The sequence below is a fragment of the Anolis sagrei genome, chromosome 5 (genome assembly GCF_037176765.1).
Source record: "Anolis sagrei isolate rAnoSag1 chromosome 5, rAnoSag1.mat, whole genome shotgun sequence".
NCBI lineage: Eukaryota > Metazoa > Chordata > Lepidosauria > Squamata > Dactyloidae > Anolis > Anolis sagrei.
Window position 1 is genome coordinate 141212778 of NC_090025.1, and position 27886 is coordinate 141240663.

General features: G+C 39.6%; 2 protein-coding genes and 1 non-coding gene across 4 annotated transcripts in view; 1 reads left to right on the plus strand and 2 right to left on the minus strand.

The window, feature by feature from the left end:
- Positions 1 to 263: 263 nt before the first annotated feature.
- Positions 264 to 7759, minus strand: RPL18A (ribosomal protein L18a). The gene is made up of 5 exons (XM_060777531.2): positions 7656 to 7759; positions 4401 to 4580; positions 2818 to 2947; positions 1204 to 1313; positions 264 to 405 (listed from the first exon to the last, which is right to left on the minus strand). The coding sequence occupies exons 1-5, from the start codon at positions 7671 to 7673 to the stop codon at positions 313 to 315; spliced, it is 531 nt and encodes a 176-aa protein (XP_060633514.1). The 5' UTR covers positions 7674 to 7759; the 3' UTR covers positions 264 to 312.
- Positions 1395 to 1523, minus strand: LOC132777400 (small nucleolar RNA SNORA68). Its single transcript, XR_009631682.2, has one exon. It is a non-coding gene; the product is annotated as a small nucleolar RNA SNORA68 (small nucleolar RNA).
- Positions 7760 to 7961: 202 nt separating the features above from the next.
- XPOT (exportin for tRNA) overlaps positions 7962 to 27886 on the plus strand; it is a 36622-nt gene continuing 16697 nt past the window's right edge. Inside the window, exons 1-10 of one of the 2 annotated variants that reach the window (XM_060777529.2) lie at positions 7962 to 8333; positions 18804 to 18937; positions 19857 to 19939; positions 21959 to 22015; positions 22480 to 22549; positions 22717 to 22935; positions 23807 to 23991; positions 24605 to 24773; positions 26549 to 26785; positions 26965 to 27003. In XM_060777529.2, coding sequence (XP_060633512.2) covers positions 18878 to 18937; positions 19857 to 19939; positions 21959 to 22015; positions 22480 to 22549; positions 22717 to 22935; positions 23807 to 23991; positions 24605 to 24773; positions 26549 to 26785; positions 26965 to 27003 — 1119 coding nt within the window. In that variant the 5' untranslated portion in view covers positions 7962 to 8333; positions 18804 to 18877. The other variant, XM_060777530.2, reaches the window with a different exon arrangement.

The following is a 27886-nucleotide window of genomic DNA, read 5'->3' on the forward strand; positions in this document are numbered from 1 at the left end:
TATTTACCAACTAGATTTAATAAAAGTTTTTTTAAACTAAATGCAGTGAAGAATGGTTGCAAGCCTTAAACTATGGGCAGGATTCAGAGCTCTGCTCAAAGGACAAAACACACTCCAGCTTTGACTCCCAAATCCTGAAAAATGCATATAATAAAACAGGGCTGGGATGGAGAAAACCAATGCCCTGGGAGTTGGCAATTCTGTGACATTTTTGTGTGGCAAGGATCAGATTATTATGTTTCTCAATTAAAAACAATCAGACATCGAATAGGAACTTTATTGAAACCCAGAGAACGCAAACTAAATCTGCATTTAGAAGAAAGTGTTTGGTCTCTTGGTGGTGAAGCGTGGCTTGTGCTGGCGACGCAGAACTCTGTGCGGCAGAGGGAACTTAATTTTGGAATCCTGTAAGAAGAGAACACATTTTTAGTTTCCAAGATGTTACTGTGCAAGTTATTTTTCCCATACTGTGATACAAATCAATACTGAAAACATAATATTCATAAGGGATTTTTCCAGTTACGACCTTTGATATTTAAAACACAAAAAGAGGTCTGTTTACTAGGTGCCTCCCTGTATTCGCAGTATTCGTATTAAAAGGTCCCCAAATGCTGCTAATGCAAAATAAATAATTCTTAGGTATCCATTAATATCCAGGATTTTTCAGATTCTTCTCAACAGTATTAAAATCTACAAAACCACTTTTTAGCAATTAAATAAAACCCTGTTATGAATTCATGAATTACTTTAAAAGTAAGTCAATTTATTTTAGTTACTTAAAAATGACAGGGTGCTTCTGATACACATGTAGGCTTGTATCAGAAAGAAAGCCAATCTAGCTGTACAGGATATTGAGTATGCTTGGAGGATCCCAAGTAGGAGAAAGATAACTGAAGGAGAGAAAGAATTTACAAACAAATCCTTTAAAAGAACAAATTATATGAGACAGCCATATTCTGAACAAAGTTATGAAAGTAGGGAAGACAAGGGACTTTTTTGAGAAATTACTGTGCTGCTAAAAAAGTGAGTAGATGCAACTCATATTTTTATGTATTTCATATAATGTGGTGCTCAAACCATTATTAAAGGGAAGATATGTACAGTTAGTACGTTGTGATTATTGTCTTCTCTCACCATTGGTATTAAGGCTACAATCTTTGGCTGGAATTGTAAAATAGGGTCATACAAATTTGCTATGCTTACATGGAACTGCTTGACAGCTGGTCTGCGGCACTTGCTAGCAGCAATCTCTTCGACCTTCATGATCTGAATCGAATGAGCACGGGCCCTATGGCGGGCTCCCATATCACGATCTGCAGGGTATCAAAAAGTTGCACACTATTTTAATGGAAGGAAGGTATTTGTAACTTGATATATTTGGTATCAAACACACAAATTGTAGGACCTTCAATTTCACTTTCAAAAACACTTCAGCTCTTGAAAGGCGACAAGGTACGTTTCATATCTGCACACATGACAAGAACATTTTATTATAAACAATGCTCTTTGGGTTTGTGTGCAGTTTCCATTATAAATATGGTTAAATTATGTCCCCTCAGTAATCTGAACTGTGCATGCAGGTAATACTAGCTGTAAACCAAATTCTTAGTCAATGTAAGGTTGTTATAAAAGCTGTTTTCCACTATTTGTAAATAGCACACACAAGAACTTTTTTGAATTATGTAGACTACAACACTCTAGGAGATCCATGGACGACCTCGGGCAAGTCACATTCTCTCGAAGGCAAACCTCCTCTGAACAAATCTTGCCAAAATAATAAATCTTGCCAAAATGACAATAAATTGGAAGCAACTTGAAGAAACTCAGTAATAATATAATAAAAACTGTAGTGTAAACATAAAGCATGCTCATGTATTTTATACTTTTTATCTGAGACAAATGAAAGCCAATACAGAGATTTATTTGGGCAAGGTTTTCTAGGCCTAAATATAAACTTAACAGTTGAATCAAATGCATGTCTGCTCAAGTGTAAGCTGGACAAAATTAAATCATAATTATCCATAATAACGTGAGTAGAATTGTAATCTGAGAAGTATCTTGTGTGTTTAATAACAATTACAGGATTGGCAACTTCATAATGTGTCCCTTTTCTTTAAAATTAAAGTAGTAAAATTATTTGAGTACATCTTTACATAATACACAGTTTAGAGATACTCTACAAACTGTTGGGTAAGGGTCAATCTTGGTTTTTATTTTTGTATTAAAAAGTTCTCCTCAGAAGATGCATTTTATATGATGGGGTGCAAAAGCATCTCTATCATTTGCAACATACTGATCTAGAACAGCTGGTAAATTGGCTTGGATTTCTGGGAGTTGTAGGCCAAAACACCTGGGGACACACAAGTTGAGAACCATTGATCTAGATAAAGCTATCAGGCTGATATCCTTCAGATTACAAAAGTGTATTTATGAATAGATCTACAATGTTCCTGTATTTAAACTATTTTTATCCCCTTAAAAGTACTAAAGACAAGTCACAGTTGGCTACTTGTTTATAAAACTGCCAAACAGAAAGATTTTAAAAATTCTGCAGAGCTCACTAGGATTTCAAAGAAATAAGAATGAACTCCATATTTTAATATGCACTTTTAATATGATTTTCATATGCAGTTGGTTCATTCATAGACTGAAAGCTGACTACTGCGGGATACCATTAAACAAAACTGTATGAACTCGTGGACAAATGTAATACATAACACAAACTGGCAAAACAGTTTTTCAAAGGGCATTCTTCTTTCTGCAATCTTTTGAGTATCAAAAAGAAACTACTGAGCACCCCAAATGCTCTGTACTTACAGCACTGTGTAACAGCTCCAGCCGTTGTCAAATCCCTGTACTCTCTATACATGTTGTGAGTTCCACTACGAGAGTCATATCGCAGCCAGATGCCAAAGTTTTTCACCCTCAGTGGAGATTTCTCAAAAACCTAAGATTACAGCAACTTGTCAGAATAGTGGCAGATGAATTATTTTATGTTAGAAGAAAAAAACTATTAAACTTTAACCCAAAAAATGTAATAAATGTTAATCCAATATAAACGATGTCTGATTTTCATTACTATGAATAAATTTAACCCAAAACTGAATAACAATTATCTTTTCGAAGAACAATTCCGATATTATTTCCTCATTTTACTAATCAGAATTACAGTATTAACATTTTTTGATCTCACGTTGCACCAATCACTATTGCAATGCTATCTAATTACGTGCTCACTGAAACACCTCATTCCCTCATGCTGGAATGAATCAAGATACATTCACAATGAATACCAATTAATATTTTTGCTGAAGTCCTACTGAATTCACAAGTCTGATATAATTGTGCGTGAGAAGAGTGTATATATGTGTAAAAGCACTGCCATCTTGTGACAGTAAGAATAGTGCTTTATGGAAGCCCCACATTTCTATATCTATTTAGTCTCCTTCCGTTCTTTATGATCCCCAGGGAAAAGAAATTAATCATGTCAACTTCACAATACTAGGAAGATCGATTCAAAGTTTCCTCTGTCCTTTCAAATTTCAGAGCCGCATGTTAGCTCTTGTTAGAGGCAGACATATAGGTGTCCCAGGGAACATACTGTTCAGAATTATCAAGCTTTGTTTAGAAATGATCATCACGCCTCCATCCCAAAGTCTAAGATTTGACGATCCTATTTAATCTCTTCCCCAAAAGCAACAGGGCATCCCTGCTTGAATATTTTTTGATTTGGGATATATGAGGAACATTTAACAGGAATCTTTTGTCTTATTTTTTTAAATGATATAATATGCATACAGCTACTTCATGTAGGATCAGGTACAACAAGGCACATAACATAGACACTGCATATTTTCTTCTAAATAGAAAGGATTCCGCTAACTTAATGAATACTGGCAAGGTTTCATACTAAAGTATGTACTTTGACAAATCACTTTGACTGAATCCAAACTGTTTAAACAGAAGGCCAGGTCACAGTCCCTCAAACTGTTGGAGGGCCGGATTATAATTTGAAAAAAAAAACATGAATTTCTACGCACACTGCACATATTTTATATGTAGTGCAAAAAACACTTAAAAACAATACAGTAATTAAAATGAAGAACAATGTTAACAAATATAAACTTATTAGTATTTCAATGGGAAGTGTGGGCCATTCCAGACTTAAGTTAACCCTGAGCAAGGGCCAGGTAAATGACCTTGGAGGGCCGTATTCAGCCTATGGGCCTTAGTTTGGGGACCCCCTGCTTTAGACATTCTGAACAAACTATAGGTCAAACATTTATACCTTAATAATGTTTGTCCATTAAATCTGTGGTTCTGCATTCAATCAATTGCTTTAACAACAAAAACAGATTTATTACCAATATCTGAGATTTTCCATTTGCTCATAAACCTACCTGTCCACAGTATACAATCTCTCCAGAAGACTTTTTCATCTTCTTCAGCTGGGAAACAAAATACCAGAAACGGGACTTTGCAACAACATGATTAGGAGCAAAGATACGCATGCGGTAGAGAGGTGGTGTTGGGCACTTGGGAGTGGGAAGGCATCTTCCAACAACTTTGTACTCCCTCAGCTAAAGAGAAAGAGAGAAATTGTGAGAAAATCCATTCTACTTTTGGAATTCTAATAGTTTCTTGCAAGATACATTATGCAAAATGTTTCTCCTCAGTTTACAAACATGTAGACTCAATCCTGGATGGGCAAGTTTAAACAGTTCTTACAACAGAAGTCAAGCAAATGAACAATACAGACCCTTTCATTTAGAACAGTGGTTCCCAACCTTTTCTTGACCAGGGACAGCTTTGACTCTCCAGTTTTAGTACCAAAAGGGTTTTAATTAGTTTTAGCCAACTTTAAATTCAGTTTGGTTATTTGGAGTGCTGATTCAGAAAATTGCATTGGATAGACCATATCAGCTCTAGTTTCTGATATAAAACATATGCCACCCAGTACTCGTCATCTGCTCGCCCACAGAAAACCATATGTAATAATGTAGACAATAATGCAATTTTCTGAATCAGTACCCCAAATAACCCCAGGAACAGGCCTAAAAATGAAAACTCCAAGGCGCTCCCACTTCCAGGCACCAATGGAATGGGGGGAGAGAGGAGAAGCAGCAGTCAGGAGGCTAGTTGTTGCACCTTTCGTGGGTAGTCAACCTCTCCCCTTCTGACATCCCTGTCACTTCGGCACTTTAAGAGGGTTTCGCGAAACCAGTCGTTCTCATTGCAATGTTGTAGTAACGGTGAGGCTGAGGACCATATTTTAGTTCTTGGGGACCACTGGTGGTCCATAGACCACAGGTTGGAAACCACTGATTTAGAAGATAGCTAAATATATGAGGCAAGTTCGTCTGTTAAAAACTAGGCAATAAATATGTATGTGGTTTTGAACCTGTTTTTAAAGATTGTACTCAAAACTGTCATGGAATCATTCAATAGGAATCAGTAAAACAAAGCCCTATCCTATTTTGTGTAAACCACTTTGAGTCACCCTAGGACTGAGAAAAGCGGCATGTAAATACTGTAATACTGTATAATAAATAAACATTCCCAAATTAAGGGGGGATAAAAAATCCTCTATATGAAATATAGCATGTATGTGCTAAACAGTGTGGTCTAAATGCACTTGCAAATTCCAAGGAAAAATAGATCATTGTTCTATGGATTCATTGTTAAATAATTATGGTTACTGATATATATACAGATCAGCAAGTGCTTCAATGGGCCTACATGCATATTTTATTAGCTCTAAACACTTGCAGGGAGAGTATTTCTGTGCTATTTGAAATTTGATTTAAACATACACCAGCATTCCTAAATTTGACAATTGCAGTGTCTGGAAAAAATCCCTTACCGGAAAGGCTTAGGATCAGAAGTGTGCTGCATTTCAGATGTTGGAATATTTGCATATCCATAATGAGGTATCTTGGGAGATGAGACCAAAGTCTGAAGATTACATTCATTTGTTTTATACATGTTATACAGACTGTCTGAAGGTTGTTTTACACACAATATTTAACAATATTTAATATATTCCCTGCTTGTGGAATGCTCTCTCTACCGCGAGATTAAACTGGCTCCATTCCGCCTCTCTTTTAGAAAGACGCTCAAAATATGGTTTTGGGACCAGTAGGCCTTTGGACAGTAGGCTTCGCAGTAATCATAATGTTGGAATTTTGACTATGACCGGCTTTGGACTGGGTCGTAGGCTGCTAAATTAGTCTTTGATTTGGCTACATGATAATGTTTTAAATGTGTTTTAATCTAATGTTTTATCTTTTGTATAATGTTGTATGTAATGTGTTGTAAACGTTTCCGGCCCACCTTATCTATCCAAACGCATCTCTTCCTATGAACCCACTAGAAACCTGAGATCGTCAGGTGAGGTCCTGCTCTCGATCCTGCCTGCCTCGCAAGCACGTTTGGCGGGGACGAGAGACAGTGCCTTCTCTGTGGCGGCCCCTCAGCTGTGGAACTCCCTGCCTAGGGCTATTAGGTCCCTCCTGACCTTTCGAAAGAGAGTGAAAACCTGGCTCTTCGAGCAAGCATTTGAAACATCAGGATAAATAGATACATTAGAATCGGGAAAATGACTTTATTAGAACTAAGATTGCCGCACACTGCACTTGCCCTATAATCCTTACATATCACCTGTCACATCAGCACTTTTAATTCTGTACCCTTCACTCTGGCCCGGCCCAGTTTTTATTGTTTTGGTGTATTGTTTATTGCTTGTTGTTTTGTTGTTTAATATTGCTTTAATTGTTTTAGGTTTGTATTGTTATGTTGTGTTTGAGGCCTTGGCCTTTGTAAGCCGCATCGAGTCCTGCGGGAGATGCTAGCGGGGTACAAATAAAGTTAAAGTTAATAATAATGACCCAGGAATGGCGAAGACAATGGAACAGATGAGGATTTGAAAGAGAGGACATTATTTTAAAATTTGTATTATCTATTGTTTTATTCTTTTAAATGTATTGTAATGTTTCTTTTTTGCTTTTTATCAATGTATGTGTTTCTATAAGGCATCAAATTGTGCCGACTTTGTATGCCCCCCTGAGTCGCCTTCGGGCTGATATAGGTGGGATAGAAATAATGTAAATAAATAAATAAATAAATAAATATGTTGCTGGCATCAAATTGCTGCTGTTGTAAGTCGCCCTGACCCCCCCTTCAAGGGTTGAACTGTTCGAAATAAATAAACATTGAACAGAATGCGCAAGGGCTATGGGTGCACTTGCACTGCAGAATTAGTGAAGTTCAATGGCAGATACAGTTGTAGATGCACCCTACCAACTCGTATTTTCAATCTTCGGGTGCATCTACACTGTAGAATTAACTCAGTTTGACACCACTTTAGCCGCCAAGGGCTTAATGCTATGAAATCATGGGCAGAGCCAACCTCCCTCTCCCTGAAGGCCTTCCTTCCGGCCAAGGCGCCGGCTCCACGCGACAAATCCATGGCGCTCCTTCACGGCGGCCATGTTGGGCCTTCGCTCGTGGCGGGGAAGGAGTGGGCTCAGGGAAGGTTCCCTGGGAGGACGGCGCCCCTCCATCGCGCCGCCACGTCCCTCTCCCTCCTTTTCCGCCACGACGCGCCTCCCTTCCCGCCCCACGAGCGAGACCCGCTCGGGCCCAGCCGCGCTTACGGTGCCGGACGCCTTCATGGTGCTGCCTCTCTCGCGGCCGACGCGAAAAGGAAGGGCCGCATGCGCAGTCTCCTCACGTCCGCCGCACAGCCCCGCCTTGTCGGGAAAAAACGTCCTCGCCGATTGGCTCTTCAAGCAAGGCTTCCTATTGGAGAGAGGAAAGATCTGTCTTCAAGCGCGGCGTTCCTATTGGACACATTAGAGACTAGAATTACAACTCCACTGGAAGCGGCGCTAATGTTTATACACGGAACTACCCTTCCCAGCATCCCTTTCGGGAAGCCATGACTAGTGAGCTGTGCGCTGCGTTGACACGCGGCTCAGGGGAAGCCATGGACGTAAACAGCTTCCTATTAGGAAGACCTCCACTGAAACCCCCACGGAAGAAGGACACAAATCACTACAGTCTCGTCCCTTTAGAAATGCTCGGAAAGGGTGCACGTCTCCTTTAAAAAATCCAGGCGGGCGTCGAGAGGACTACAATTCCCGGCACGCATTTCTCTGTCCTGATTGGCAGCTGTTTCGGGGCGTTCTATACCAGCCAATCCCAGGCTTCCGAGCAGGGTTTTTGCCGCGGGGCATGCCGGAGGTTGTAGTCTAGAGCGCAGTGTGGCAGTTTCCCGGGCGGCGCTGAGGGAAAGCGAGCGAAGGAGAGGGCATCTCCCGGGGAGCCTTGGGGTGAGTTTCCTGCCGGGCGTCGGGGGCCCCTTCCTTTGGCTTTGGAGGCCTCTCGGGAAGGCGAGGGGACCCCGATCCTGCTCGATTGAGAAGTGGGGAAAGTAATGGAAGGAAGGGACTGTTTCTGACGTGGCTCCTCCGGGGAGAAGAGGGGCCTCGCTTGCCTCAGGAGGCCGAGGAGGGGGCCCTGCTACTCTGTGACGTCATCCCAATCGCCCCTTCCACGGTGACGTCACTCCCCTATTCCCTCAGCTTGTAATGAGTTGGGTGCATCAACATCAGGCATGGGCAAACTTGGGCCCTCCAGGTGTTTTGGACTTCAACTCCCATCATTCCTAACAGCCTCAGGCCCCTTCCTTTTCCCCCTCAGTAAGCGGCTGAGGGGGAAAAGGAAGGGGCCTGAGGCTGTTAGGAATGATGGGAGTTGAAGTCCAAAACATCTGGAGGGCCCAAGTTTGCCCATGCCTGATCTACATTGTAGTACAATGGATGTAGCTTGGCCCCACTTGCACTGCCAAGGCTCCATGCTATGGAATCCTAGGAGTTGTAGTTCCATAAGGCCTTCCCTCCAATTGAGGCCCCACCAAACTACAACTCCCATGATGTCCCCAGCATTGAGTCATAACAGTTAAATTGTAGTCAAAACTGTATTCATTCCACAGTGTACACCAGACATGGCCTAACTTCAACCCTCCAGGTGTTTTGGACTCTTTAACTCCAACAATTCCTAACGACCTGTCTGAAGTTATCTCCTGTTACGAATCGTCACGAAGCTTAAGATCAGCTGCTTGCCTTCCTGCAATTGTACAGATATTGAGAATATATTCCAGGCACTGCTGTTTTCTCTAATGGGGAATAATTTATGGGTGAAGACAAGAGGAGCCACGGTTTGGTTTAGGGAGCTGGGCTCCTTCTACACTGCCATGTAATCCAGATTATCAAATCAGATAATCCACACTTTACACTTTTAGATCTGCTCGTATGCACTTCCACAAACGCCACTATCACCTTTCGTCCATGTCCCAGCATTATTTCCATTTTAACTTTACATTTGGCCTCCCATTGTTTTTAACTGCGTGTTGTCTTATTGATAATGTTGTATATTTTATTGTCTATGTTTTATTTTAATTGCTTGTACTGTTGTTGTTTTGTTTGTATTGTTGTATTCAGGCTCGGCCTCATGTAAGCCGCACCGAGTCCCTTGGGGAGATGGTAGTGGGGTACAAATAAAGTGTTGTTATTATTATTATTATTATTATTATTATTATTATCTGCTTTGAACTGGATTACATGACTCCCAACTGCCATATAATCCAGTTCAAAGCAGATAATCTGGATTTTATACGGCAGTGTAGAAGGGGCTGGAGTTGGTTGAATAAACTAGTATCACAGGGCCCTCCAACACAGGCATATGACCCAGAATATTAAGTCAGAAAATCCCACAATATCAGTTTTGAACTAGGATACATGGGGGCCTTCCATACAGGCATATAACCAAAACTATCAAGACAGATCATAGAATCATAGAGTTGGAAGATATCTTGTGGGCCATCCAGTCCAACCCACCACCAAGAAGCAGGAAAATCACACTCAAAGCACCCCCAATAGACGGCCATCCAGCCTCTGTTTAAAAGCTTCCAAAGGAGGAGCCTCCACCACATTCTGGGGCAGAGAGTGCCAGCTAATACAAATAATAGGTACAGCTAGTACAAATAATAAATTTGTACTAGCTGTACAAAATTGGTCAAGACTTTCTCTTTAATCAGCTTTGTCAATTTTTCCATCTCAACTATTCACATATCTTCATCAGTCAAACATCTTGCATCAGTATATCTGGTTCTTTCCATATCTGGCATAGATGATTCTTGCTGCTGTGGTCATATCTATAAGTAATATTCCATGTTTCTTGTCTCATTGGTCATCTATCATCCCCAACAAATGCAGTTCAAGTTTCATTGTCAAATTAATTTTATAATATCTTATACAATATAATGTGTATCTGAGTCCAATATTTATGGGCCTTTTTACAAAACCACCACATATGATAAAATGTCTCAACATTTTTTTTTTCACATTTCCAACAGTTACTGTCAGGGGTGCTTTGATTGTGTGTTACCATGTGGACGAGTAGGGTTGAACTGGATGGCCTTTGGGGTCTCTTTCAACTCTGGGATTGTGCTTACAGTCACAAGCATCACATGTCTCCCAGCACCAGTTATTGAAATTGCTTCCATTCCCACTTTGTTGGCATGTAGCGAAAAGGAGTGTATGTCTGATGTGTGGAGGAATCCCTGCTCTTATCACACCAGGTGCAAAAATGACAACGGGACAGTTGAAAAGTGAAACTTTCCCACATTCTTGACTGTGAACCCGTTGTACCTGCATAGCTGGTTGCCCTTCCTGTCAGACGCAAGGTTTGATCCTTTCCTGAGTTGAGTCCTGAACTTTTTTTTAATCGTGTGAGAAGCAACTTGAGAACATACTGCAAGTTGTTTCTGGTGTGAGAGAATTGGCTGTCTGCAAGAACTTTGCCAAGGGGACGCTGGGCTATGTTAGCTAGGAGGCTTCACTCATGTCCTCACAAACTAGAGCTGAAAGGCGGGAGCTACCTTCAGGTCAGCAGTCCTGCTGGCACAAGGGGTTAACCCATTGCACCACCGTGGCTCCCAGTCCTGAGCTAGTAGGAAGCTTCCTCTAAAAGTGCATCTCTGATACTCTTTAGTTGCCTCGGCATTCCCACATCCATTCCTTTGCAATTTACTGTGGCCCTAATTTGTATCTATCATAGGGTTTTCTTGCTGAGATCTCTTCAGAGATGGGTTTGCCTTTACCTTTTTATGAGGCTCAGAGAGTGCAATTTGCCTTAGATCATTCCAATGGGTTTCCATGGCTGAGCAGGAATTCGAACCCCAGTTTCTGAAGTTGTAAGCCCACACTGAAATCACTACATAATGCTGGCTCTCCCATATTCATGTTGTTCATTCGTTCAGTCGTCTCCGACTCTTCGTGACCTCATGGACCAGCCCACGCCAGAGCTCCCTGTCGGCCGTTACCACCCCCAGCTCCCTCAAGGTCAGTCCAGTCACTTCAAGGATGCCATCCATCCATCTTGCCCTTGGTTGGCCCCTCTTCCTTTTGCCTTCCACTTTCCCCAGCATAATTGTCTTCTCTAGGCTTTCCTGTCTCCTCATGATGTGGCCAAAGTACTTCAACTTTGTCTCTAGTATCTTTCCCTCCAGTGAGCAGTCGGGCTTTATTTCCTGGAGGATGGACTGGTTGGATCTTCTCGCAGTCCAAGACACTCTCAGAACTTTCCTCCAACACCACAGCTCAAAAGCATCGATCTTCCTTCGCTCAGCCCATATTCATAGATGCACCCAAGTATCTTGCATGAATGATCAGTGAATAATAATAATAACAATAACAATAATAATAATAATAACAACAATAAATGTTATTTATTACCTGCTTCTGATGGCTTGAGGTGGGGTACAACAAAGTCAAAAACTTATGAACTATATATATATATATATAATAAAATACATAGATAAAAACACACCAATACAAAAAAATACACCAAACACAGATACAAAATTAACTTATAGCAGTAATAGAATGTAAATCAAAACTCATGATTGAAAGCTGGTTGGATAGGCTTGCCGGAAGAGATGGGTCTTCAATTTTGACAGCTCGTTTAGGTGTTGGATCTTTTCCACCTATACATTAGACATCTACTGAAAACATTGTTTTGATACATAGTTTGGGAAATGGTACTTTTGGACCATAGAACCCAGTGAATGCAGCAAGGTATACTTGGAGTTGTAGTCCAAAAAAAGTACCTCATCCAATCTTGGTTTGATGGCTTGCTCTGCAAATCCTGTGCAATAAATATGCACTTTTGAATAGCAGCCAACCAGCAACACTTACCAAGCATGTAATTAGATATACGTAACTTCATGCACATTCATGGTACTTAAGAACCTGTTGCTTTCTTTGCTCCCTGATAGCTATAATATCTAAATTATTGATATTTTCATGACTTACAGATTTTGAGAAAATCCTGTGGCACAGAAAGATTTACGTTTAGGGACTAAATTAATTGTGAGTAGATTCTTGTTGGGACTAACAAAATGCCGGACTTGCTATGTCAGCTTTCATGAATTGCAGTCAGTTTCATCAGATGAATGAACTTTCATCTTGAATTAGAGGGATGTCTAAACACAAATGATTTGTGACTGAATGATTATAAATAGAGAGGACGGAAGAGAGTAAAACGAATAAAAAAACAGATGGCAGCAATTACTTTGACCATGGCGGTTCACAAAGCGACTGTTACTGATAAGACATTGAGTACACCAAGGAACTATTATATTTATTTTTAATGATATCCCAGATCAAGTCACAGAACAGAGAACTGATCTTGTGGTGAATTGTTGCTTATGGATTTCTATCTCTTTTGAATTTGTCTTCACTTTGCTCAGTCAAAGCCACTTTTGAGCTCTGTCGAGGAGTGTTTTAGGAGGCGGAAATGTTCTCCTGGCGCTTTTAAAAGCAATACAACCCCCACATTCACAAGCAAACCCTAAATTTTGACTATGCTTGGGCTGGAAACGTACTATAAAATAGTACTGAAGAAACTGGAGAGGCCCACAAACACTTCTTCAGGGAGATATTCTTTCAAGTGTGAATAATTGAAATCATGGATGAAGAGCCTGCGAATTAGGAGGTTGTGCTATATTGCCTTCTTAAAATCCAGATGCAGGAACTATGATATGGAAGATATCTATATAAATAAAAATGTAATGTTCATTTGTGGGATTAACATACTCAAAAACCACTGGACGAATTGACACCAAATTTGGACACTACACTTCTAACTGACCAACGAGTGACCATCACTCATAAACCCCTCCCAAAAATAACGGAAAGGACCTAAAACCCCCAAAAAGCGAAATGACGATACAGCACATGTGCGAAAACATTAGCTCCCAGCATCCCTTAGATCAAGCCCTTTAGGGGAGGAGGATGCTCCAAAAGCACTGCTTCCAAGCTGCAAGCTTGCTTCTCCTTGGATTGCTTCTCATTCCGTACATGTTTCCTATTTCTGGACTGCAACTCCCAGCAATTCTCCAGATAAATAAGATATATAGATTAGATAGAGATAGATAGTAGGTAGATAGATCAATCAGGAGGACTGCTGGGAGTTACAGTCCAAGAATAGGTAGAGAAGGAAGAAAGGAGAGAAAGAAAAAGGTAGGGGAAGGAAGGAAAGAGGTAGAAAAGGAAGGAAGGAGAGAATGAAAGAAAAAAGGGAAGGAAGGAAGGAGAGAAAGAAGGAGGGAAGGTTGGAGATTTAATCTACTATATATGCTCTTGTAGAAGTCATATAAGGTGAGGACTCTCATTGACCTGTGTATATATCTACCCAGGTTTTTTTAATGGATTTTTGACTAAAATTTCTAGACTTATAAAATAGTATATATTGTAATAAGCTCATGTCTTTATTCAATTCATACCCAGTCTTTTTTGGACTCAACGTGTTCATGCTTTATGGTTTTTACTCATAAATGTCTGGTTGTGACCATGAGCTATGTTCCAGTGAATTCTGCCAGCTTTACAGAATGAAGACATCTTTTTGGACTATAATTCCCTGAATCCACAAGCTGGGCTCCCAAAGGGGTTTTCCTAAGTTCTGCTTTTTTATTACCATTTATGCCTCACAGAAGTTGACCCAATTGAACTAGCAATAAACAAGTGACTGAGGATTTTTAAAGCTCTTCAGAGCATGGTGACGCTCCTGAGGAATGTTGAAAAACCTCCCCAATCTAAAAATAATTTCTTTTATAAAAGGATGACTCAGAAAACAGGGCAGGCAAAAATAAACTGAAAAAAAATGAACAATATCTCAAATAATACAAGATGCATCAGTCAATTCAGGTAAGGTATAGATAAACCACCTAAACCATGTATTAAGAAATGGCCGGTCTGACAATGGCCATCCTTTTGTTTGCAATGCAGAGAAAAAAGTATACAGTCACCCCTCCATATTTACTGCAGTTAGGGGCACCCACATAAATAAAATATTTTTAGAAACCTGAGAGAATACCTTTCTAGGAATCTAGCTTATCCAGCATGAGTCTATGGCAGGGGTCTCCAACCTTTTGCCTTCCCTGGAAGAAGCCATGTAGGAAGAAGAAACATTGTCTTGGGCCACATATAAATTATGTCAACACTAACAATACCTGATGAGCAAAGAAAAGGGGAGAGCTCTGCATAATTTCTGTGATATCTGCCACCATAGATAAGCAAAAAATCATAAACAAAACAAAAACCAGATCCTTATTGTGTTGCCCTATTTGGAGAGTCTTTTAAAACTTTCAAGCAGAACTTCTGGCTGAACTGTTTGCAATTATAATAGAAATAATAGATAGCACTTTAATACTTGTAGACATGGCATGTTTTGATTGTTCCATTCTGTTGTGGTCAATGGAGTTTATACTCAAGAAATGTGCAATAAAGTTATAAAAAAATTAATGTTTTCACTAAGTTTACAGTTTTGTGTTGGGCCACATTCAAAGTTGTCCTGGGCTACTTGCGGCCCATGGGCCACAGATTGACCAAGATTGCTGCATAGTAAACATAATCCATAGAGCAGTGGTTCTCAACCTGTGGGTCCCCAGGTGTTTTGACCTTCAACTCCCAGAAATCCCAGCCAGTTTACCAGTTGTTAGGATTTCTGGGAGTTGGAGGCAAAAAACCAAAAACTGGGGACCCACAGGTTGGGAACCATTGCCATAGAGTGTCACTGGGTGACCCACCAGTGGCTAGAGAAGTATTCTCTCTAGGTAATCCAGCACACGGCTGTGGTTTGCTTTTGGCTTAAGTCAACAATATAGTTGTGCTGGGGGAGCTAGAGATATCTAAAGAGATGGTATTAATGAAATCTGCAAAAGCGGAACACAAATGTAGAAAGTCAACTGTACTAGGATATACAGTTCAGAGCATAATTATAAGGCTTGTGCCTACCTGCTTGCATGTGCTTTGATCCATCATATAAGCCTTTCTGAGCCCAGCAATGTCCAATTGTGTTGTAATATGACTGTTATCTCTATAACTAGGAGGACCAGTTATCATGCTGGCTAGGGATGATATATCTGGAACAGAGTTGGGGAAAGCTTTCCTATAATTACTTATTATTCTGAGGACTATTTCTACTTATGCCTACTTCCATAGGAGTAAGCCTCACTGGATTCAGTAGAGCTTACCTCTGAATAGACATGTATATATGGGATTTTATTGTTAGCATAATAAACTATGATGATGATGATGATGATGATGATAATAATAATAATACCATCTGCCAGCTGCAGAAGGCCAGTTTACTGGGATCTGCACACATTATTCTCCGATACATCACACAGTCCTAGACACTTGGGAAGTGTCCGACGTGTGATCCAATTCAACAACCAGTGCCTGCTGTGGACTCATCTTGTTGTGTTTCAAATAATAATATAGCAAAGTAAAATACAGCAAACAGATAATAAACATTAAGTAAAATGCAAAATTTAACAAATATTCAATAAATCACGCAAAATAAAATGGTAGGGGGAATAAAACCACAGTGGGCGGGCCAAATGCACAGTATAAAATTGATAAAACCCTAGGTGAGATAAATAAATGGAGTAGTGTGTGTCTGAGGGGAGAACTCAGAAGGGGTGAAAATGGGGTTAACCTTCACTAAGGGATGAGAGAAAGTGTATCAAGAGGACAGATCTTTATTGGGACGGACATGGTATGGGAGTATGCGTTCATTTGTCAAAGGCAAGCCAAAAGAGCCAGATTTTTAGGCCTTTCTTAAAGGCTGCCAGGGTGCATTGCATTATATTGGTTGAAGAAGCCTTGTAGCACAATTTGGTGGTACAAATAATTGTTGTTTTTCTTTTTTTTAAGCTGTTGAGATTGTCACTAATAATTGTTCAAGCCTTTTCAGTAATAGTATTGATAATCTCATTTATTTGAGACTTATGGCTTAGACCCATTTGTTTTGTTAGTTTTTGTTTAAAGTGACCTCTTAATGTTTGTACTCTCTTGGTTTTAAATTGCATGAATTATTTGTTGAATTTTCTGTATTTTATCATGGAGTACTGCTCTTTGAGTATAAATGAATCAGTGTTAATCTGTATCTTATATTTTAACTTCTTGAACAAACTCTTCTAGGAAGTGTTTTAGCCCTAAAAGCTGGCACAGAAAAGCAGGCAAAGAAATAGTATGAAAGCCATCTTATAGGCTCTGGCTTCACAACTGTGAGTCAGATGCTCCTATGATTCACACTTCTTGTGACTTAATCTAGTTTAAATAGGTGGAGTGCACTACAGTTATAGAAGTGTAGGTTTTCAAGCTGCACTTGATGAAATCAGCTACACCAATCTTTGTATTCAATGTGTTCTTGCCAGTTTTCCTTTTAATTATATGTTTGAAAAATAATGTTTGTGTTAGTAGCTAGAGGTAGAACATAATGAGTCAGAAGAACTTGAGCTTGATAATGTGGAATTTTGCTAGCAGTGAAGAGGAAACCTTCTACAGTGTTTTGTTCTTACTGGTTGCTTTGATAGGATGAAATTAACAATAGCAACCAGCACAAGGAACATGCCATAAATAATTCAGTGTCATTCCTGCCTTGTTTTGGATAGGTCCTTCCTCTCTCTATCTAATTTTTTCATGACCAGATTTCCTCTGCATCCAGGTTTACCTGCTGCCATGAAACTTGCCATGTCTACAAAAGCAAGCAATAAAGCTAAGAAACATTATAATATATTTTTCTAGGTCCTGTAACTTTATACCATAGTTACAATCTGCTCGAATATGTGAATAAATGACTTACCTACTGTTGGAGCTGGTAAGACAAGAATTATACAGAATAAAAGGGACTCCTTAAACTTGGGTCTGTGTATACACCAGGAATTAACTCACAGACTTATCATTTGTTATAGATAGGAGAAAAATATTTTGTGTAACAGATACCTGGGGTACTAGAAAAACTGCCACCTTCAATGAGTTAGAATGGAACTAAAGCAACCGTACTTTACATTTTCACAGTACATCATACCTTCTTCTTGCTGGACTCTCTTGAGTTTTACAACAGTATCTCAGAACTTTAAAAAACATATTTTATCAAGAGAGTGATTTAAAATAACTCCTGACCACAGTAAGGACTTCATCACATAGGTGGTTGCAAGCACCATAGGATGCTTGCAGCACAAATTTTATATGGAGCCTCATGCCACCCATCACATGATGCACTGTAACTTTTGGCAGGGCTCCGTACAACAACTGTGGCGCAAGCGTCCTAGGATGTTGCGTCCCAAACACAAGAGGTTTCCTGTGTTCCTTAAGGAACAACGGGACCAGCACGGGAGAGTGTGATGGGGAAGCATTGTTGTGGGCGCAACAGGGCGCTGGAATTGTCCGGCTGCCCTGCCAATTCGCCATGGAGGCTGATGAATCACCCCACAGGATCTCATCAATATTATGAGGTCCATAGAAACATTACATCTATCCATATTAAAAGGAATATGGAAAGTACTATTGTCAGCTATTTAAAACATCTTCATTGGAGAAAATATACAAAATTTCAGGAGTCTTAGGAGGCTTACATGACTTAATTCTGTTATTACTTTAAATATCATTTTAGAAAGATACTTATTTTTCATACTGAAAAATACGATATTGGGACAAGTACTTATGCTGTAGATTCAGCTCTTGCCAATGCCGCTGTGTTGTTTGCTGACTGAGAGCTAACTCTTTTCTCATGCTTGACGATTGGATTGAACCTCTTTGGAATAAATTGAAAAGGATGCTTCACTCTTCACTTGATAGCCTGAAAGTAAGAAGGAAAGCAGTAATAATAAACAGAAATGACAGCTGCTATTTTACTCAGAAGATAAGGAGCTGCTTCATACTTGGTCAGATGGTTTATCTGTCTGGCCCAGTATGACTCTTCCAGTTTTCCCTGGTACCTCCATAAGGTTGAGGATGATGAATACAAAATCCATCATCCTCAGCAAAGATAACCAGTGCCCGTGATAAGAATTGTAATGACTGTTATTGCCAGCATCTCTGTAGTGTCTTGCATCAGTGTTTCATGTCGTAGCCAGATCTTTTTTCACTGTAGCTAGATTTCTTCTCTCAATGACCTCTTTTCCTTCCCACATTTCGTTGCCATTTCTTAAAATATCGTCTATTTTCTTACCATTTGATCATTTTTCTATCGAAACTTTGTCACTCCATTGAAATACATTGACTATCAACTTTTCATCATATCATTTCCAGATTTATAAGCTAAGCATTTTGTATGCAGTTTTATTATGTGCAAACAAGACTAGGCAATATCCTACAGACTAGCGGAAACAATGTTAAAGAGTGGCTTTAGCATTACTTCTTACCATTATCTCAATTTTCCTTCAATTGCAGATGTGTGCAGCTTCTACTGGGGGTGAATGGGCTAATCCTGTTACAAATAAGGAAGCTGGAGTATAGCAGGAGAAATGGATGAGCAAGCACTGCTCGGATTAAATCCAAATGCTGACTTAGAATTCAGGCAAAGGGTAAGTTTGTATTATAATTTTTCACTCTTTATTGTTGCATTGGACATCATCATGACTTTGCTTTTGGTGCAAAATAAATGGTTTGGGGAGGGAAAAGTTTGACAAGTCCCAAAGTATGCAAAGTCCATTTAGAATTGTTCTGCCAGTGGTTCTCAATCTGTGCGTCCCCAGGTGTTTTAGTCTACAACTCCCAGAAATCCCAACCAGTTTACTGGCTGTTAGGATTTCTGCGAGTTGAAGGCCAAAACATCTGGGGACCAACAGGTTGAGAACCGCTGCCCTATGCTAAGCAATGCCATTTCATAGACTTCTGTGAGATTTTTTATCAACTTCTTTCATACCTTGTAATAAAAAATTGTCATGGCATGCTTTGCAACATGTGGGCCATATCATAATCATTATCTTGACCTTGTGGCATTCCAGATCAGCTGTTTTCTCGTTGTTTTGCTACCAGAGCATCTTTGTAGTCTGCTTTCTCCCACTTTTCAGAAAATTGTTTCCACACAGTAAATTTTGACTTCCCCGCCCTCTTCCTATTACCTTTCCCTTTTTTCTTCGGCAATCTCAGTTTTGTCCCCATATTAATCCCTTTAAATTACTGCAGTTTCTCTACTTTCCATTATTTATGCTGTTAGGCACGATGTAACAGTTTTCTCCTGCTTGTCTTTCTCTGATCTCTCTTCTCGTGCAACTTTTCTTCAGTTTTTGTTTCTTGCACTTATATTTCCCCAGATTTTCCCTCTTATCATATTTGTGCAGTGTTCCCCTTCTTTTTACAACTCTGTCTTCATAAAAATTAACAAAATTGCTAATGCATGTGCTTGCTTCAGAGTCCTGTACCCAATTTTTATTTTCTTCTGTAAACAATACTTTTGAAATACATATTTACAAACTGAAGCTTTTTAAAAAATATTTTTAGGCATTGGCCTACTTTGAACAGCTGAAGGTATCTCCGGATGCTTGGCAGTTATGTGCTGAAGCTTTAGCAAAAGGCATCTACAGGTAAAAAAAACTTCATAATATAGTCTGGGAATGTCCTGCATCTTTAAACAGGAGGTTTCACAATGTAAACTTCAATCACTGTGAACAAGCCAGTAATGTGTGGCCTTTAATGGTAAACATATATCAAATGTTTGTAGTAATTCTGAAGCAGCATATGTGGTATAAGGATTTGCTTTTCTCTACATACTATATTTGTATCTATAATTTTGAAGTGCTTGACTAGATTTGGATTGATATCACTTAAGAGAAGCCAGGACTGAAAGTCAAGGTACAGATTGTGTGTTCCATTTTCAGATTGTTGATTTTTTTTTTTACAAAGCAATAATGGGAATTGAGCAACATGTAGCTCACACCACTTTTGTCATTAAAAAAATTAAAATGGGGCCAAAAAAACCTTTTATAAAATATGTTTAGAAAAAGAATGTGGGATGTGCCTCAGGAACCACCAAAGTTGCCAATCCCTTCTCTAAAGGAACATTTTAGTTTCAGGGGACAAGCATCTGAAGGTGGGGAAAAGTTTCTCTACTCTTCACTTACCTACCTATGTTGTGTGTTACATAACTCAGCCCTTTTTGCTTGCTTATTTGGTGCGTCTGTGTGCCGCTTTCCTTCCAAACCTAAGCAGGAGCTTGTTTTGTAGCATATGGGCCATATCATCACAATCTCTAGTGTGGACCTGTGACATCTGTGCAATATCTTGGGGAATACACACTTAGTCTTTACCTCGCCACTCAATGATTCGCTAGAAAAGGCAAATTAGTAGAGTACTTGTTGTTCCAGGTCTTCCACACTGATTGGTAAAGGTAAAGGTTTCCCCTGACATTAAGTCTAGTCGTGTCTGACTCTGAAGGGTGTGCTCATCCCCATTTCTAAGCCGAAGAGCCGACATTGTCAATAGATACCTCCAAGGTCATATGGCCAGCATGACTGCATGGTGCGCTGTTACCTTTCCCACAGACATATTGATCTGCTCACATGTGCATGTTTTCGAACTGCTAGGTTGGCAGAAGCTGGGACTAACAGCAGGAGCTCAACCCACTCTCCGGATTCGAACCACTAACCTTTTGGTCAGCAAGTTCCACAGCTCAGCGGTTTAACCCACTAGGGGGCCTTTCCACACTGATTGGATCTACCTTAAATACACAGTACATATTTGCCACTGGCTAGTACAAGGAAAGGAAACCTTGGGCCGGTGAAGGTTCCCAATCAAATCTTGGGGGTGCTTTTCCCTCTTTCCCTCATCCCGGCCTTCCTAATGGGAACCTGGGAATTACATGGGACAATCCTGCTCCAGTCAACAATAACTGACCCTTAACACCACTTACACTCTCATTTGGGAATCCCAGTGCACACATACCCTATATACTCATGTATAAGTCTAGACATTTCAGTCAAAAAATCAACTGCAAAAAACTGGGTCGACCAACACCCCCCCCCCCACCACCACCACCACCACCACCACCACCACCACCACCACCTCTTTCTGACAACCATGTTTAGTAAATACCTTTTTATGCTGATTGGAAGGAGGAGTAATTTTCATTGGTTAAGCTTTCTGCCCAGTTTTGAATTGTTGTGTGCATTCAAGTCTTTCCCAACTTACGATCCTAAGCCAAACCTATAATGAGGTTTCCTTGATAAGATTTGTTTAGAGGAGGTTTGCCTTTGTCTTCAGTTGAGAGAGAGAATGACTTGCCCATGTCATTCAGTGGATTTCCGTGGCTGAATGGGAATTCAAGCCCTGGTCTCCAGAGTCATAGCCCACACCACAATGGCTCTTACTTCATCCCATGCAGAACTCCAGATTTCTGTATTGCAGTGACAGACCACAAATCAGATAGGGAAAGTACTTTATCATTACATTTTGGGATAGGTTATATTTGTTCTGAGATCTCAAGTGGAATGTACACCCTCAGGCTAACTGCATGCATTCAGTGTTGAGCTGGACAACTTTCTACTAACTGCCAATTCAACACATTATTTCGCTGGATGTTGATTGTGCTCTTTACTTTGTTGCAGTGATGATCACATCAAATTTTTCTGCTTTCAAGTTCTGGAACATCAAATTAAATACAAGTGAGTCTTTGACTTTATATATTTATTTTTCTTCATGGTAGGAAATACATAGTATGCATAGACACATTTGTTATGAGTGTTAATCTACTTAAATTTTGGCATATGTGTTTATATTTAACAATTGTTTGTGCATATTTTACTGTCACTTGCTTAACAACTGCACTGGAAAAAATTGGATATTTCTCTTAAAAGTAGGTCAAATACTGAAGCTCTGCAGAAAGAGTGGTAAGACTTCATTAGTTCCAGTTGCCATTTTCCTAGAAGATAGTAATTCTTATATACTTTCTTAGCGTATCATCTGAGATTTTTCAGTCATGCTCTTCAAAGGTTACAGGGAATCTTTTGTATAGGAATTTTCTTCATTAGTCCTAGAACAAAGCTTTGCTGTAAAATTAAAATGTGTTTATCAAATATATTTTGAATTTCTTAAAGCATTATTAAAGTTATTGTGTATGTGCTTTCAGGTATTCTCAGTTAACAGAAGTGCAACACCAATTAATTAGGGAAACACTCATAACCTGGCTACAAGCACAGGTGGGTTTTTTTTACAACTGAGTTATTAATATTATAAGAATGAGCAGTTTCAATAAATTCTTTTTTTAAACTTAAGTCACAGTATACATACACATGTAATTGCACATATTGTGTATGTTATACCTTGAAAGATTTTGTTGAAATGCTTCTGTTTTCTTCTTTTGAAGCTGCTGCATTCTCAGTCAGAAAAGACGTTTATACGGAACAAAGCAGCACAAGTCTTCGCTTTGCTGTTCGTTACTGAATATCTCACAAAATGGCCCAAGTTTTTCTTCGATGTCCTCTCTGTAGTGGGCCTTAATCCCCGAGGTGTGGACTTGTATCTCAGGATTCTCATGGCGGTTGATGCTGAATTAGTAGACAGAGATGTTGTTCATACATTAGAGGTAAGTTCCTTTTTGCAGAGCAAATGTATGTAAGCCCAGCAAAAGCTGCAGTACAATATAAGCAGCTGTACCTGTAGTTTGGTAGCCCTCAGTCTGTGAGAGGTCTCTGTGGGAGAAGGGCCTCAGTGTCTTAGTAGGCCTCAGTATGAGAAAGCCTCAGTGTTAATTCGCCTCAGTGGGAGAAAGACCTCAGTCTGAGAGAACTCTCAGTATGAGAAGGCTCCAGTGTTAGTAGGCCTCATTATGAGTAGGCCTCAGTGTGACGATGGCCTGGTGTGAGAAGCTTTGGTGAGGGAAGCCCCAGGTTCAAGACTTCATGTGTGAAGCTCCAGTGTGAAGGCTGCTGTGTGAAAAAGCTACTGTGTGAAGCTCCTGTGTAAGTTCGGTGTGAGATGAAGTTCAGTGAGAGCGAAGCTGTTTATCTGCATGAGAAAGAAGCCCAGCGTGGAAGCAAAGATGGAAGTATAAATAACTTTATTTGTGTTTTGGAATCATTGTTCTTGTAAATAGTGCAACCATATTATTTTGTGATAAAGAAAAGCCCCCTAAGGAAGAGATAACATTGGTCTGTGTGTTTTTTGTTCTTTTTATCACTTTTGGCCACTGGTGCTGGGTCACGCTGCTGCTAATAAGTTACTCTGCTGTGCATTTATGGGAGGGGTCTATTGTTAATAAGCCCACTCGCCCAACATAACCATTTTCAGTTCTGCACTTTGAAATGACACAGTCATCATATCTTGTAGCACTGTGGACGTAGTTAGCTCTTCCATCTTGTTTGCTATCACATTGTCTGCTCAGAAATGTTCTTGTACCCAAGCTACCATGAGAGTTTTTTTACTTTCAAAGCTAGCATCTTTCATTATATTTACAGGAGGCTCGAAGAAATACCTTGTTAAAAGACTCTATGAGGGAACAATGCATTCCAAGCTTGGTGGAATCATGGTACCAAATATTACAAACGTATCAGTATACAAATTCAGAGTTGACGTGTCAGTGCCTTGAAGTCATTGGAGCATATGTCTCTTGGATAGATTTGAGCCTGATCGCCAATGAAAGGTATTGTGCTTTTAGGTTTGTTTTTGAATTATGAATGCATTTATGAAAGTATGAGTGTGTATTACCTTCAACTTTAGAGTAGTCTGTGCTGTCTTGACAATTTAACGATGACTGACCAACTTTTCTTAAATAGTATTTTGCCTGTTACTGGAATGTCCAAAATAAACAACAGTTTTTTAATATCTATGTTTGGGGGCCCTGGTGGCACAGCCGGTAAAACACTGAGCTGTTAAACTTTCAGTTTTAATCCAGGGAGCGGGGTGAGCTCCCACTGTTAGCCCCAGCTTCTGCCAACCTAGCAGTTCAAAAACATGCAAATGTGAATAGATCAATAGTTACCGCTTCTGTGGGAAGGTAACGGTGCTGCATGCAGTCATGCCAGCCACATGACCTTGGAGGCATCTACGGACAACCCCGGCTCTTCAGCTTAGGAATGGAGATGAGCACTACCTTCCAGAGTCAGGCACGACTAGACTTAATGTCAAGGGGAAACTTTAGGTTGGGGGATATTATACTTTACACCAAATAACAAAAACGTGTTAGTAAAGTGAAAGGATTTATGCTTCAGTTTGCATCTACTAAGTAACTGTAATCCATTTGTCTATTTTTAAAGGTTTATAAACATGCTGCTTGGTCACATGTCTATAGAAGTACTACGGGAAGAAGCATGTGACTGCTTATTTGAAATTGTAAATAAAGGCATGGACCCAATTGATAAAACAAAGCTAGTAGAAACCTTGTGTCAAGTGTTACAGTCTGCTGGCCTCTTCAGTATTGACCAGGTTAGTAGCCTCCTATAAAGCGTGAGAAATACTATTTGAAGATTGAATGTGTATATAGGTTGTTATGCGAATGGAATGGTTGCCGTTTCTCTCAATATTGTTGAGTAAAATGTATTGGGAGCTCATTTTTACAGCTTTGGTTGATTTCTTTCTTAAAGGGCTCTTTCTTGATGTATCTCTCCTTTTTGCATCAACAATCTCAGCAGCTGTTTGTTCTACTTAATTTATTTTTTTGTGTTCCCAAAATCTTATTCTTTTGTTCACATTATAATGTTCTGCAGATTCACATTTCCCTTGTAACCTAGTTCTTTGTAAGTGTTTGAGAGATATTGGTGATGTGCCAAAAGTAGGTGCTTTTTTTGCATAGCACATTCCTAGTTCAGTGCTTTGGGCAGAGACAGAGAAATCACATGCAGATGTAGTAGTGGTGCTGCAGTCTTAATGACATTTAAGAGATCAAGCGTGAGCTTGCTCCTTTCAAACTTCCTTCTTGCTTCCTAGTCAATTTCCAAATTCCCTGTTAGCTTTTGCAAATCTACTTCAATTGCATCTCTGCCTTGAAAAATTCCTAAGGCTTTCAACCTCTCAGATTTTAAGAAGGATCTTAAAATCAAAAGTATGGGATTGTTAATTGGGGAAAATTTTGTGCATCTGGTTTGCCTTGATTCATAATACAGTCCTATGTAGGTTTGAGTAAAAAACTTAGTGATCTCAGTGGTGCTAGTTAGATGGAAAACTGTGGCCTGTAACTTAGCTTTCTCAGCCCAATGTATAGCTGTTAGGTCAGTGTGGCTTTAATGAAAAAATCAACAGAGCTTGTGGCTTGTAATTGTCTTATTCTCTGTTTAGATTACACACAACTCTATGCTGCCATGCTTATTTGTGTCTGTGTTTTTGTGGCATACACAGATCCACTTACTTTTTAGTGTTTCCTGGTGCTAGTGGTGAGATAGGAAATCAACATATGTGAGCAGATCCTCACATATTGACACTGAATCATAGAATCATAGAGCTGGAAGAGACCTCGTGGGCCATCCAGTCCAACCCCCTGCCAAGAAGGAAGAAATCATCTTGGCAATGCAAGAAGCATTGTTTCCGAAGATCTCACAATAAGAGAACAATCACTGAAATTACACATTGCTTCCTTCAAAAGCTTAGTAAGGAAGTAGATCCCTACTAAAGGCAAAACTTCTAGGAACGATCTGTTTGAATCCTCCTACAATAACATCCTGGCACCTAAAATAAACAACTTTCTGCCTTGAAGGTGGAGATTGATCTGAGGGTTTCTGAGAGACAAGAAAGTGATCCCACAGCAGGTTGTCTTCCCAAAGCCCCATCACTAAACAAAAAGGCTGTTATTTAAAAGGAGGCCTATGAAGTGAAGAGTGGCAAACTCATGGTCTCCTCCTGAACTACACTCGCATGTCTTTGTCATACATATTCACAAAGGGCAGCAGCAGAAATTAAAAGAGGGCCACAGCCCCATACCCCCCCCTTCCCCAAAACACACACACAAGGGGGATCCTGGGGCCCAGTCCCTTCCCACAGACTGGCCATTAAGAGGAGGCCCCTGACCAGCCCCCGTCCCTGGTCCCCATCCCTTGTGACGGTTGAGGGAGGACTGAATGTGATAATTTACTGTAAAAATTTACTGTGATGGTATCTGTGCACCTTTTGTTTTACAGTGGAATAGTTTAAATCAGTTTTTGTTGCATTTGTAACTACAACTTTTAGTCCCTCGCCCTGACCATGTAATTTATTAACATCCTTCACAGGAAGAAGATGTGGACTTCCTAGCTAGGTTCTCCAAACTTATAAATGGGATGGGCCAGGCACTGATAACAAGTTGGACTAAACTTGTTAAGAGCGGTGATATTAAGAACGCCCAAGATACCCTCCAAGCTATTGAAGCAAAAGTGGTCCTCATGTTGCAACTTCTGGTCCATGAGGATGACGATATATCATCTAATATTATTGGTTTTTGTTATGACTATCTACATATATTGAAACAGGTAAACGGAACTCCTTTGATTAAGGCATTTGTTGCATTTTGAGTTTCTGTCATGCATCTTGGAAAAATCTTGTTCTATGAAAAATCAAATTTATTTTTGTGTTTGAGATTAGCAGCCAGCATTGATATGTCAAAATACTTTTGCAGTCTTTAACAGTAGACTTTGTTCTTATTTTGCAGCTTTCTATACTTTCAGAACAGCAAAAGGCTAATGTAGAGGTAAGAATAAATAAAATGTATTTTTGCCAAATGACAGCTTATTTCTTCTCTCATGCTCTCCCAGTGACTGCTTCAGTACAGTATCTATCTTTGGATGTAAACCATCAGTGCCATATTTTTATTTTTACTGGTTTTAAGTTACGTTTTACTTTTTAAAAATTAATTGGCAGGGATATATGGTGTATAATATCTTGTATGTGATTAAAGTTTGTATTTTATGTACGTAAGCATGTTGTATATTGCTTTATATGTTTTGTTTTTTTTTTGTTTTGGTATATTTCAGTTTTTGCAAGGTGTCTTGACACTTTTTAAAGAAAGAACAGCAGCAGCTACTACTGTTCCTGCTGTATCTTCAACAAGGTCTTGTTTTTAAAATATGTAAAGAAAAAATAATTTTCAAAAAGTTATGACATCATCAGACTCCTTTGTGACTTTCGGCCTATCCTTTAAATGATGATGATATTGTCCACCAGTGGATTATGATTATACTATATGACTAACTTGTTCTTCCCTAGTCAACTACTGTGTTGTTCACCTAATCATGAATTTTGTATTCTAAAATTAGTCCTAGAGCGTCTCTGTTCTTTTGACAGTTTATGTAGAAGAACGGATTCTTTCCTAATATGTGGAATACTCAACCACATACCCATGCTGTTTATTTCAATGATACAATTAAGGGACCTTCCACACAGCCCTATATCCCAGAATATCAAGGCAGAAAATCCCACAGTATTTGCTTTGAACTGGGTTGTCTGATTCCACACTCAGATAATGTGAGATTTTCTGCCTTGATATTCTGCGATATAGGGCTGTGTAGAAGGGCCCTAAGTTGTTCTATTAATTCCTTTCTTGATGTTACTTTTTCAGTCATTTTTATAACTTA

Bases quoted from the DNA above. Each gene is read 5' to 3' on its own strand.
- RPL18A (XM_060777531.2), bottom strand. The intron at 2,948-4,400 runs GTAGGTTTATGA...CTGTAATCTTAG, and splicing joins AGATTGTATACTGTGGACAG to GTTTTTGAGAAATCTCCACT. The intron at 406-1,203 runs GTAAGCATAGCA...CTCTTCTTACAG, and splicing joins CAGCTGTCAAGCAGTTCCAT to GATTCCAAAATTAAGTTCCC.